The 13,976-nt window shown below is 41.2% G+C and overlaps 1 protein-coding gene across 4 annotated transcripts in view; it reads left to right on the top strand.

Annotated features, from left to right (window-relative positions):
* Window positions 1-13,976, top strand: part of LOC110488017 (epsilon-sarcoglycan) — a 32,173-nt gene that overhangs the window by 14,901 nt on the left and 3,296 nt on the right. For 2 of the 4 annotated variants that reach the window (XM_021559969.3, XM_021559971.3), the window contains exons 4-9: window positions 2,465-2,537; window positions 5,730-5,928; window positions 10,291-10,453; window positions 10,911-11,125; window positions 11,673-11,699; window positions 12,741-12,926. In XM_021559969.3, coding sequence (XP_021415644.1) covers window positions 2,465-2,537; window positions 5,730-5,928; window positions 10,291-10,453; window positions 10,911-11,125; window positions 11,673-11,699; window positions 12,741-12,926 — 863 coding nt within the window. The remainder of the gene's footprint in view (window positions 1-2,464; window positions 2,538-5,729; window positions 5,929-10,290; window positions 10,454-10,910; window positions 11,126-11,672; window positions 11,700-12,740; window positions 12,927-13,976) is intronic. The other 2 variants (XM_021559972.3, XM_021559970.3) reach the window with 1 other exon arrangement.

Consider the following 13,976-nt stretch of genomic DNA (forward strand, 5'->3'; position numbering starts at 1 on the left):
TGATGAAAGAAATAAAAGCTCATATAAATCATTCTCTCTACTATTATTCTGACATTTCACATTCTTAAAATAAAGTGATGTTCCTAACTAACCTAATACAGGGAATTTTTACTAGGATTAAATGTCAGGAATTGTGAAAACGGAGTTTAAATGTATTTGGCTAAGGTGTATGTAAACTTCCGACTTCAACTGTATGTTTACATTGCCAAAGAGAGTGAAGTAGATAATAAACAAAAGTGAAATAAACAACAAAAAATGTACAGTAAACATTACACTTACAAAAATGTCAAAAATTCCAAAAGAATAAAGACATTTCAAATGTCATAATATGTCTATATACAGTGTTGTAATGATGCCAAGAGTGCGCAAAGCTGTCATCAAGGCAAAGGGTGGCTACTTTGGAGAATCAAATATAGAATATAAACTCAGCAAACGATGAAACGTCCTCTCTCTGTCAACTGTGTTTATTTTCAGCAAACTTAACATGTGTCAATATTTGTATGAACATGACAAGATTCAACAACTGAGACATAAACTGAACAAGTTCCACAGACATGTGACTAACAGAAATGGAATAATGTGGCCCTGAACAAAGAGGAGGTCAAAATCAAAAGTTACTGTCAGTATCTGGTATGGCCACCAGCTGCATTAAGTACTGCAGTGCATCTCCTCCTCTTGGACTGCAGCAGATTTGCCAGTTATTGCTGTGAGATGTTATCCCACTCTTCCACCAAGGCACCTGGAAATCCCCAGACATTTCTGGGGGGAATGGCCCTAGCCCTCACCCTCCGATCCAACAGGCCCCTGATGTGCTCAATTGGATTTAGATCCTGGCTCTTCGTTGGCCATGGCAGAACACTGACATTCCTGTCTTGTAGGAAGTCATGCACAGAGCGAGCAGTATGGCTGGTGGCATTGTCATGTTGGAAGGTCATGTCAGGATGAGCCTGCAGGAAGGGTACTACATGAGGGAGGAGGATGTCTTCCCTGTAACGCACAGCGTTGAGATTGCCTGCAATGTCAACAAGCTCAGTCGAATGATGCTGTGAGATACCACCCCAGACCATGACGGACCCTCCACCTCCAAATTGATCCCGCTCCAGAGTACAGGCCTTGCTGTAACGCTCATTCCTTTGACGATAAACGCGAATCCGACCATCACCCCTGGTGAGACAAAACCGCGACTCGTCAGTTAAGAGCACTTTTTGCCAGTCCTGTGTCTGGTCCAGCGACGGTGGGTTGTTACCGGTGATTTCTGGTGAGGACCTGCCTTACAACAGGCCTACAAGCCCTCAGTCCAGCCTCTCTCAGCCTATTACGGACAGTCTGAGCACTGATGGAGGGATTGTGCGTTCCTGGGGTAACTCGGGCAGTTGTTGTTGCCACCATCCTGTACCTGTCTCTCAAGTGTGATGTTCAGATGTACCGATTCTGTGCAGGTGTTGTTACACGTGGTCTGCCACTGCGAGAACGATCAGCTGTCCGTGCTCCCTGTAGCGCTGTCTTAGGCATCTCACAGTACGGACATGGCCATTTATTGCCCTGGCCACATCTGCAGTCCTCATGCCTCCTTGCAGGGTGCCTAAGGTACGTTCACACAGATGAGCAGGGACCCTGGGCATCTTTCTTTTGGTGTTTTTCAGAGTCAGTAGAAAGGCCTCTTTAGTGTCCTACGTCTTCATAACTGTGGCCTTAATTGCCTGCCATCTGTCTGTAAGCTGTTAGTGTCTTAATGACCACAGGTGCATGTTCATTCATTGTTTATGGTTCATTGAACAAGCATGGGAACAAGCATGGGAAACAGTGTTTAAACCCTTTACAATGAAGATCGGTGAAGTTATTTGGATTTTTACAAATTATCTTTGAAAGACAGGGTCCTGAAAAGTTTCAGTTTATTTAGATTTGTGGGTTTACAAAAATTTTGATTTTTGGGTTACTACATGATTCCATATGTGTTATTTCATAGTTTTGATGTCTTCACTATTTTTCTACAATGTAGAATGTATAGTAAAAATAAAGAAAAACCCTGGAATGAGTAGGTGTGTCCAAACTTCTGACTGGTACTGTATGTCGGCACAACCTGTAATAATCATAGTAGTGGTTAGTTATTATTTACAGTAGATAGTCCAGCAGGTAGAACAATGTGTTTTTTGCTCATAGTAGCTGTCATACGGTTGTGATATAGATAGGGTTTTAGACATGTCTAGTCTGTAAGGTACAGGCAGGCTTAGACCATTATGTGTTTCAGGCTTATCTGTACCTAACCTACTGTAGCATATTCCCAAAGGCTTTATGTTCCTTGTAGGAATGTTCGTATAGGATGGCAGTTCCCCAAGTCCCGCTTTCCTCTGAGCCTTCTACTATGGTATATGTTTGCATCTGGCTCAGACCTCGCCAGCGAGCCTCAGCCTGGGGCGTAAGCTGCACTGATCTGGGCTTAAACTTTTCCCCTTATGTGTTCCAGATTATTGCCTATAACAGACGCACTTTCGAAACGGCCCGGCACAACTTGGTCATAAACATCATGTCCACAGAAGGTAAGAAAGAGAGAGAGAGACAAAGGACAGGCTTAGTGAGGAGATGATTAAGCAGGATGTTCTTTATTGAAATCTAAAGGGTCACCTTCAATGATGACACCCCCATGAATCCTGATTAGGGTTGTTACGGTGACCGTATTACTGCCACACCGGCGGTCACGAGTCATGATGGCAGTCAAATTCCACGTGACCGTTTAGTCACAGTAATCAGGCTTCTCCAAGCTCTACCAAACTTGCTAACTGCCTGATACTCAGCACTCTATTGTCCCTCTAATCACTCTGACATCGATGCAAATATAATCAAAAATCTAATCAAACACTTCATTAGAGCCATGAGTTCATGTTGTACAACATTTCTAAAGGCTATGCAATTGCGTGACAAAAAAACTGAGTTTCGATGGCCTCGATTAAAAAGAGGAGGAGCGCATCAGCTTTGTTTAGGCTAGATCAACTATATGTATTTGTCAACTTTCCTAACATTATGCACGTTGCTTCTCTTTACAACAGCAGTATAGCCTACCTGGCTGGCATGAATGTCCTCCATTCCCTATTTAAGTGCATAGATAACATGTCTTTTTTCCCCTGTCCTTGTTCCGAGACTGGTGCATGGATAACATGTCTTTTTTCCCCTGTCCTTGTTCCGAGACTGGTGCATAGATAACATGTCTTTTTTCCCCTGTCCTTGTTCCGAGACTGGTGCATGATAACAGTCCATTCTAAATCAAAACAAATTCCAAACATATACTATTTAATATATGTTAAGACAAGATTAAATCAAGAATAGTCTGATGGGTGACAATATTAATTAATCACTTGTGAATGATGCCCAGCTTGTGTGCAGTAAGGCAAGAAATATCGCATGCCTTTTTTTTTACAACTTTTTCACATCATAGGGAAAGGGGGATACCTAGTCAGTTGTACAACTGAATGCATTCAACTGAAATGTGTCTTCCACATTTAACCCGACCCCTCTGAATCAGGGAGGTGATGGGGGCTGCCATAATCGACATCCACGTCTTCGGCAGACAGAGGGTTAACTGCCTTGCTCAGGAGCAGAACAGATTTTTAACTTGTCAGCTCAGGGATTCAATACAGAAACCTTTCGGTTACTGGTCCAACGCTCTAACCACTAGGCTACCTGCCGCCTAGGCTACCATAGTTGCACACCTCATGTAGCCTAGCCAATAGGCCTATATGTTTTGATAAGGTTTGTATCACAACCAAAAAAAATCTTAAAATTAAGCACATTAATCCGCTTTACAACGAGTGTAGAGCCTAACTGGTATACATAAGCAGCATGTGAGTTTCAAGTTTGGTGAAGATCATTTTCACCATAAAAATGCACCTTTTTAATAAAAGCATTACATGCATAATCAGATTTGCGGTCACTTTTGAGAATGGTGTTTTCCTGCTAATTGATTGCATTTTGGAACATTTGTGCTTATAGCCTGCTGCCGTGTGTGCATTGCTGTGCTTATAATGTGAGGAAATAGCCTAATAGTTTAGCAACATTTTAAGCTAAACGTTCTAACCTGTTGCGTCAACCTAATTGATTTTAACCGGGGTTTTTTTATGCTAGTGGTTGTATTAATTTGGGATCTATCGCATCCCACAACTGTCCCAGACTATGTTTGGAATATTTATTTCTTGCACAGAATAGAATTGTTAAACTTTTGTACTATGGGGGATAGTAGATTGACATAGGCTCGAGCTTTTGCTGTTCGTTAGGCTTACTCATCTTGTTGGCTGACGAAAAGTAAACGTGGACAGTTCTTCCAACATCTTCAATATGCACCTCGGAATTCGATAAGGACACACACGTCCCCGATATGTCTGTCTTCACTTGTAGCCTGTGAGAAGGACCCAATCACGCGATGGGCATTGGTTAATAAGAACTTAGATTTCTGAGAGAGCCATGTGAGTGCTTCGGGGGCATGCAGCCGGGATAAGGGAATTATAATTATTATATTCAGCCAAAGTGCACAACGGCTAATGGCCTCAAAAGGCATGGATTATTTTAGGGGGCATTGTGGCCACAGAAAGAGGATGCCACTGGGAAATTTGAGTCCTTAAGTGTGTGAAGCCTGCACAAGAAACAAAGCAGAGCTCATGCCTTTCATGCAACTGTTTTCAAATCATCATTAGAGTCGCATCATGCAGCCTTGGAATGTATTAAACATCAAAACATACAGCCCAATGTTTGTATCACAACTAAAGTTGCATAAATAACCCTAAATGAAGCAATAAGGAGGACCTGCTTCTTTGTTAACCACTCAACACAGAATAGCCACATGTGACACTCCCTCAAATCATTTGGAGAAAATATTCTTTCTATTTTATTCAGCTCTGTTCAATTGTATTCTTCATACTATAAATAAATGCCATGGAATTCTAGGCAAATCTTGTCTGCTAAATTAACTTGTGTAGTCTACAGCTATATCAGGGTCTAACATCTACATTTTAGATAACACTCCTATCCAGAGCGAGTGCATACATAAAAAAAAAAAGTCATATTGGTCATCCGTGGGAATTGAACCCACAACCCCGGCATTGTAAGCACCATGCTCTACTAACTGAGCTACATGGGACTACATCAGAGTAAAGACAACTCAAAGTATGCAATTATTTTCTTCTGAAATAGACTACATTTTCTTTATATCATGTTTCTTTAGACCTGTCTAAAATAAATAATGGATTTATTGTGATGGTATAGGCTATATTACATGGATTTATTAGACATTTTAAAATGTAGAGGTCTGTATCCGTGGCTTGTAGGCTATGCGTGGAAGCCAGTAAATGCTAAATGTGTTTATGTGAGACCGGCAGTTATTTGCTTGACAATCACCAGCTGACAACATTTCATGACCGCCACAGTCCTAAATTCCTGATAAAGACTAAAAGGCCCAAAAGCTCCTATTTCAATTTCTTTCAAGAGTGGCTGAATATCATTCACATATCCACAATGACATCCCCTAAAAGGGCAACACAACACACTCAACCAAACCGACAATTTCTAAATCAAGTCAACACCTTATAATACGGTACTCACATCTGTGTAAATTAATAAACACACATCTGAAAATGAACAGATTCTGTATCTGTAATCTCTCTCTTCCCCTCTCTCCCTCGCTCTCTCTGTCTCCCTCCGTCCCTCGCTCCCTTACTCCCTCCCTTTCGCCCTCCCTCTCTCAGAGTACCCACTGCCGTACCAGGCAGAGTTCTACATAAAGAACATGAATGTGGAGGAGATGTTGGCAAGCGAGGTTCTGGGAGACTTCCTAGGGGCAGTGAAGAACGTGTGGCAGCCCGAACGCCTCAACGCCGTCAACATCACCTCAGCCCTGGACAGGGGCGGACGTGTTCCCCTGCCCATAAACAACCTCAAAGAGGGGTGAGGGCATAGAAATAGAAACAGAAACACATCTCTCTATGGGTGAGAGTGACCCTCTTTAGCACAGTTCAAAACATGGTTTAACCGAGTATGAGGATGAATTTACATATCAACATCACCTCAGCCCTGGACAGGGCCGACATGTTCCCCTGCCCATCAACAACCTCAGAGGGGTGAGGGACAGGGTCACCCTCTGCAGCCCTTACAGGACCAGAGCAGTTTGATACATAGTTTGATGAATTGATGAATTCAAGCATCTTTAGTTGATAGAGGATGATGAATTCAAGTATCTTTAGTTGAAAGAGGATGATGAATTCAAGCATCTTCAGTTGATAGAGGATGATGAATTCAAGTATCTTTAGTTGAAAGAGGATGATGAATTCAAGCATCTTCAGTTGATAGAGGACGATTCATTCAAGCATCTTCAGTTGATAGAGGATGATGAATTCAAGTATCTTTAGTTGAAAGAGGATGATGAATTCAAGTATCTTTAGTTGAAAGAGGATGATGAATTCAAGCATCTTCAGTTGATAGAGGATGATGAATTCAAGTATCTTTAGTTGAAAGAGGATGATGAATTCAAGCATCTTCAGTTGATAGAGGACGATTCATTCAAGCATCTTCAGTTGATAGAGGACGATTCATTCAAGTATCTTCAGTTGATAGAGGACGATTCATTCAAGTATCTTCAGTTGATAGAGGACGATTCATTCAAGTATCTTCAGTTGATAGAGGATGATTCATTCAAGTATCTTCAGTTGATAGAGGATGATTCATTCAAGTATCTTCAGTTGAAAGCAGATGATGACTTCAAGTACATTATCCTCAGCCCTTACAGAAACAAGAGAGAGGTTGATGATGAATTTAAATATTGCCTGGTAGATGTAAGACATAACAGGATGGTTTGTTACCTAAATATTCATCCTCAGAAAGTACTATAGCAGCTTTAGAATGCCTTGTCTACAGTCATGATCTAAGTCTTGTATTTTGAATAAGCACCTTCATAACATTTTGTGCATCAGTTGCAACAAACATGCACTTAAATATGCTTATGACCTTAATGTAAAAACTCCCATCCTTTCTTCTCACTTTACAGCCTGTCTCACTGTCGCATCCTGCTGAGGTTTCCTTTAATTGGAATGCAGAGAGTGTGTGTGTGAGAGGGAGAGTGAGAGAGGGAGAGGCAGAGAGGGAGAGGGAGAGTGAAAGGGGGAGAGTGAGAGGCAAAGAGAGGCAGAGAGAGAGAGAGGAAGAGGGAGACAGAGGGAGCGATCCAGATCAACACACTGAGTGTATTAGACATTACAGCCTCAGAGAGACACTGGCAGGCTGTTTGTAGCAGTCAGAGAGAATGAATCCCCACATGAATTGTCATGTTGTTCATATATTGTAACATGCATGGGGCCCATTTGGGAAGATAAAGGTAGAGGAGAGCCCCATTGAAAGACTTGGCCAGCAGGGCTAAGATTCCCTGTAAGTACAATATCAGGAAGCTCTCCATGCTGACTGAGACAGGAGGGGGAAAACACTATGTGGTTCATAGTGGGATTGTGAAAGTGTATGTGAGTGGTTAGCAAGATATGACTGTGTAACCTAGCTGTTAAATCGTCCTCTCATCTACCTCTAATGCGCTTGCGTGTTTGTGTGTAGATTAAGGCGTTAAAATCCTTCCTCCCCAGTGTGTGTGTGACTGCACGTGTGTGCACATGTGAGTGTACATGCACTGTACATCTACATCTTGGCCTTAAGATTCACCTAGTCATAACAATATTATCAGATATACCACTAACTGTCTGTCCTTTTACCTGTATTATCAGATATACCACTGTCTGTCTGTCATTATACCTGTATTATCAGATATACCACTAACTGTCTGTCATTATACCTGTATTATCAGATATACCACTAACTGTCTGTCCTTTTACCTGTATTATCAAATATACCACTGTCTGTCTGTCATTATACCTGTATTATCAGATATACCACTGTGTGTCTGTCATTATACCTGTATTATCAGATATACCACTAACTGTCTGTCCTTTTACCTGTATTATCAGATATACCACTGTCTGTCTGTCATTATACCTGTATTATCAGATATACCACTGTCTGTCTGTCATTATACCTGTATTATCAGATATACCACTGTGTGTCTGTCATTATACCTTTATTATCAGATATACCACTGTCTGTCCGTCATTATGCCTGTATTATCAGATATACCACTGTCTGTCTGTCATTATACCTGTATTATCAGATATACCACTGTGTGTCTGTCATTATACCTGTATTATCAGATATACCACTAACTGTCTGTTTGTCATTATACCTGTATTATCAGATATAACACTAACTGTCTGTCTGTCATTATACCTGTATTATCAGATATAACACTAACTGTCTGTCTGTCATTATACCTGTATTATCAGATATAACACTAACTGTCTGTCATTATACCTGTATTATCAGATATAACACTAACTGTCTGTCATTATACCTGTATTATCAGATAGACCACTGTCTGTCTGTCATTATACCTGTATTATCAGATAGACCACTGTCTGTCTGTCATTATACCAGTATTATCAGATATACCACTGTGTGTCTGTCATTATACCTGTATTATCAGATATACCACTGTGTGTCTGTCATTATACCTGTATTATCAGATATACCACTAACTGTCTGTTTGTCATTATACCTGTATTATCAGATATAACACTAACTGTCTGTCTGTCATTATACCTGTATTATCAGATATAACATTAACTGTCTGTCATTATACCTGTATTATCAGATAGACCACTGTCTGTCTGTCATTATACCCATATTATCAGATATAACACTAACTTTCTGTCTGTCATTATACCTGTATTATCAGATATTTCCACTGTCTGTCTGTCTGTCATTATACCTTTATTATCAGATATACCACTGTCTGTCTGTCATTATACCTGTATTATCAGATATACCACTGTGTGTCTGTCATTATACCTGTATTATCAGATATACCACTGTTTGTCTGTCATTATACCTGTATTATCAGATATACCACTGTCTGTCTGTCATTATACCCGTATTATCAGATATACCACTGTGTGTCTGTCATTATACCTGTATTATCAGATATACCACTGTGTGTCTGTCATTATACCTGTATTATCAGATATACCACTAACTGTCTGTTTGTCATTATACCTGTATTATCAGATATAACACTAACTTTCTGTCTGTCATTATACCTGTATTATCAGATATTTCCACTGTCTGTCTGTCTGTCATTATACCTTTATTATCAGATATACCACTGTCTGTCTGTCATTATACCTGTATTATCAGATATACCACTTTGTGTCTGTCATTATACCTGTATTATCAGATATACCACTGTGCGTCTGTCATTATACCTGTATTATCAGATATACCACTAACTGTCTGTTTGTCATTATACCTGTATTATCAGATATTTCCACTGTCTGTCTGGCATTATACCTGTATTATCAGATATAACACTAACTGTCTGTCATTATACCTGTATTATCAGATATACCACTGTCTGTCCGTCATTATGCCTGTATTATCAGATATACCACTGTCTGTCTGTCATTATACCTGTATTATCAGATAGACCACTGTCTGTCTGTCATTATACCTGTATTATCAGATATACCACTGTCTGTCTGTCTGTCATTATACATTTATTATCAGATATACCACTGTCTGTCATTATAACTGTATTATCAGATATAACACTAACTGTCTGTCATTATACCTGTATTATCAGATATAACACTAACTGTCTGTCTGTCATTATACCTGTATTATCAGATATACCACTGTCTGTCTGTCATTATACCTGTATTATCAGATATAACACTAACTGTCTGCCATTATAACTGTATTATCAGATATAACACTAACTGTCTGTCTGTCATTATACCTGTATTATCAGATATAACACTAACTGTCTGTCTGTCATTATACCTGTATTATCAGATAGACCACTGTCTGTCTGTCATTATACATGTATTATCAGATATACCACTGTCTGTCATTATACCTGTATTATCAGATATACCACTGTCCGTCTGTCATTATACCTGTATTATCAGATATACCACTGTCTGTCTGTCATTATACCTGTAAACCACAGGAGGCTGCTGAGGATAGGACGGCTTATAATAATACCTGGATTGGAGTCAATGGAATGTTATCAAACACCTGGAAACACATTCTTGATTTGCTTGGTACCCTTGCATTTATTCCGTTCCAGCCATTAAAATGAACCCGTCCTCCTCAATAAAGGGGCCACCAGCCACCTGTATTATAAGACAGTGTCTAAGTCACTGCCTCCCTCTCCAGTGTGTATGTGATGGTGGGAGCTGACGTGCAGTTCTCTTCCTGCCTGAGGGAGGTGGAGAACTTCCAGAACCAGCTCCGCTGCAGCCAGGAGATGGAGCCTGTCATCAGCTGTGACAAGAAGTTCAGAGCCCAGTTCGACATCGACTGGTGTAAGATCAATCTGGTGAGGACTGGACAGGACCCTGGAACCATGGTGTGACCTCTTGACCTGTTCTCTGACCATGCCTTTCAAAAATTGTAGTGTGTTTTTGTAGTGTCATATGCACACACACACATAAACCCACACAAAACTATGCCAAACAGACAAACACACACACACACACACACACATTTTTATAGATCAGAGATTCTGAGGTGTTGTTGATTGTTGTTCATGTGCTTTTTTACATTGACAGTAGCATCATGTATTTGGACAAGCCATTCCACATTCGCCATAAGAAAAATGACAGTTAGGTATATTTGAACATGTATTTGGCTGAAATCTGGAGGGAATAAGAAGGAAATGGGAATCCTCAAACTGGGATTTCTGGAAAACGTCTCAATTTAGGGGAAATGACCAGAATTTACCACCCTAATATCTATAGTAAATGAAGTGCTGATTGAACCTCTGTCTTCTCCAGGTGGACATCACCAAGATGATCATGATCCACAGTAACCGTCCGGACCCAGGGACGGGGGTCCTGCCTGACATCGGGGGGTACAACCCCCCGCCAGAGTCTCTGAAGAGCAGGGACTTCTTTGCCGACTTCCTCATCACGTTGGCGGTGCCCTCGGCCGTGGCCATGGTCCTCTTCAGCGTCCTGGGTTACTCCATGTGCTGCCGGCGGGAAGGGGTGTAAGTGTGCTGCTTTCACTTCTGACAGAAACAGACACACACAGACACTTTTCTTTCTAGTTGTCACATAGGGGTTCTCAGATCCTGAGGGATAGACTGATTACTCTGAGTGCAGTGTCACAGACCCAGTCAGTTAAGGGATGTTTAGTTGTGCTACTTAGTCACTATAGATGGACGTCAAGAGGTTTAATATTCTGGAAGCACAGCTTGTCAATGACCATCCAGTCTTATGGTCGATGTATGTTCTCCATACGTTACACTGTTCTGTCTCAGCTTTGATTTCTCATATTCATCTTGATGGTTATTAGCATAATCATTATGACATTGATGGTCAATCAACCATTATATTGCTCCTCCAACCCTCATTTACAGGCTGACAGAGACTGTGTCCCTCCACCCACCACTCAGTGTGTCCATGAAGTACTGTTTGTTCCTTCGCCCGCACCATTCATCCATCCAACATCACGTGCTCTCCATTCGCGTCTGTGTGAATGTCTTTTAACTATTAATATTAGTATTTAATTCATTCATTTTGTTTTGTTTCTAGGGATAAAAGAAACATGCAAACACCAGAGTAAGTGTTAATTCTCTCCTGTGTTTTTTTTCTTTTGAGTTTTGGTTCCTCTTAGTTTGGATTCCCCCTTCAAATAATTTGCCCTTTCACCTTCTGCTTTCGAATCGCCATGGTGACATCCTCATGTCCATTCATACTGTCATCTGTGTGTTTTACATCCCGTCATCCAATGAGCTGCTCAAAGCTGCAGGGAGGTGTTAGAATGGAAGTCGACCTAAACTGATCCAGGGCCAGATATTGATTCACCACCTCTAATGGGGGAGGATTGGGAGATACAGTAATCTTATCCTACATCTGTGGTTAAGGAGAACTTATATAGTTCTGTACCTGAAGCAGAGAAATATCAGACCAGTGTTATTTACAGAGACAGAGAGGAGGTGAGGGAGAGAGAGGAGGAGAGAGATAGGGAGGGTGGAGAGAGAAGGGGGAAGGGAGAGAGACAGAGATCGGGAGAGGGGGAGAGAGAAACAGAGAGGGGGGAGTGGAGACACTCTCAAACAAACTCCATTAGACTCAGCAGCCAAATAACCAATAGTAACAAAAAAAACAGTTCCCTCCTGTCAAAGAGAAACACTCTTTATGCTGTTGGTCTACAAAATATTTCCTATATAATATATACCTTAATGCATGTGTGTACATTACACTAGAGTGTGCGTGTTGACTGCGATGTTAAGGATACAACAATATTAGGGATACAATGAGTCCGGATATCTACTTCCCCAGGGTCAGATGAACTCATGGATACCATTTGTATGTCTCTGTGTCTCATAGTTAGAGGTAGTTTTGCAAGCCAACGCTAATTAGTGTTAGCACAAAGACTGGAAGTATATGGGTGCCTACTGAATGCTATCAGATACCCATAGACTTCCAGTCATTGCATTAACAAACTACCTCTGACTTCCTTCATACTGGACACAAAGACATACAAATGGTATCCATGACTACATCTGACTGCCAAAGTACCACTTTAAGACTTAAGATCTATTTCTGTATTATTTAAATATGATTGATTTATTTTCTGTCCGTCTCTTCTCTCCTCAGTATCCAGTTAGTGCATCACAGCTCCATCCAGAAGTCGACCAAGGAGCTGCGGAGCATGTCTAAGAACAGGGAGATCTCCTGGCCCCTCTCCACCCTGCCTGTCTTCAGCCAAAGTGGGGAGGTGGTGCCCCCCATACACCCAGACAACTACGAGACAACAAGCATGCCCCTGATGCAGACACAGACGTGAGTCCTGGCTGAGTGGCTGGGGTGTCCAAGCACACCAAGTGGCTGGGGTGTCCGTCCAAGCACACCGAGTGGCTGGGGTGTCCGTCCAAGCACACAGAGTGGCTGGGGTACTCACATACAAGGACAGATACACACACTATATTTCCTCTGCACCTCTCTCTCTCTCTCTCATACACAAACAATACACGTGCGCACACACACATGCATTCACAATGTTGTTCTAATACAGTATGTATTGAGCTATACCATGTTTACAACCAGCATAGTGAGACTTTTGTCGAAGCTCTCCGAGTAAAACTGGTTTAAACTCTAAACACTAAATCTGTCATATGATTTCTAGTATGGCATGGCTCAGGAAAACCAGAGCAAATGGGTCCTGTTAATGGTTTCAAGTAAAAATGCTTTCCTATGATAATTATAGAACGCACATTCTATACAAATCAAATCAAACTTTATTTGTCACATGCGCTGAATACAACAGGTGTACAGTCGTGGCCAAAGTTTTGAGAATGACACAAATATTAATTTTCACAAAGTCTGCTGCCTCAGTTTGTATGATGGCAATTTGCATAAACTCCAGAATGTTATGAAGAGTGATCAGATGAATTGCAATTAATTGCTATGTCCCTCTTTACCATGCAAATGAACTGAATCTCCAAAAAACATTTCCAGTGTGCTACCATCAGAGTCCTGTGTCATGCCAACAGTAAAGCATCCTGAGACCACTCATGTGTGGGGTTGCTTCTCAGACAAGGGAGTGGGCTCACTCACAATTTTGCCTAAGAACACAGCCATGAATAAAGAATGGTACCAACACTTTCTCAGAGAGCAACTTCTCCCAACCATCCAGGAACAGTTTGGTGACGAACAATGCCTTTTCCAGCATGATGGAGCACCTTGCCATAAAGCAAACGTGATAACTAAGTGGCTTGGGGAACAAAACATCCATATTTTGGGTCCATGGCCAGAAAACTCCCCAGACCTTAATCCCATTGAGAACTTGTGGTCAATCCTCAAGAGGCGGGTGGACAAACAAAAACCCACAAA

Source organism: Oncorhynchus mykiss, chromosome 30 (assembly GCF_057628025.1).
Source record: "Oncorhynchus mykiss isolate SJ-2025 chromosome 30, ASM5762802v1, whole genome shotgun sequence".
NCBI lineage: Eukaryota > Metazoa > Chordata > Actinopteri > Salmoniformes > Salmonidae > Oncorhynchus > Oncorhynchus mykiss.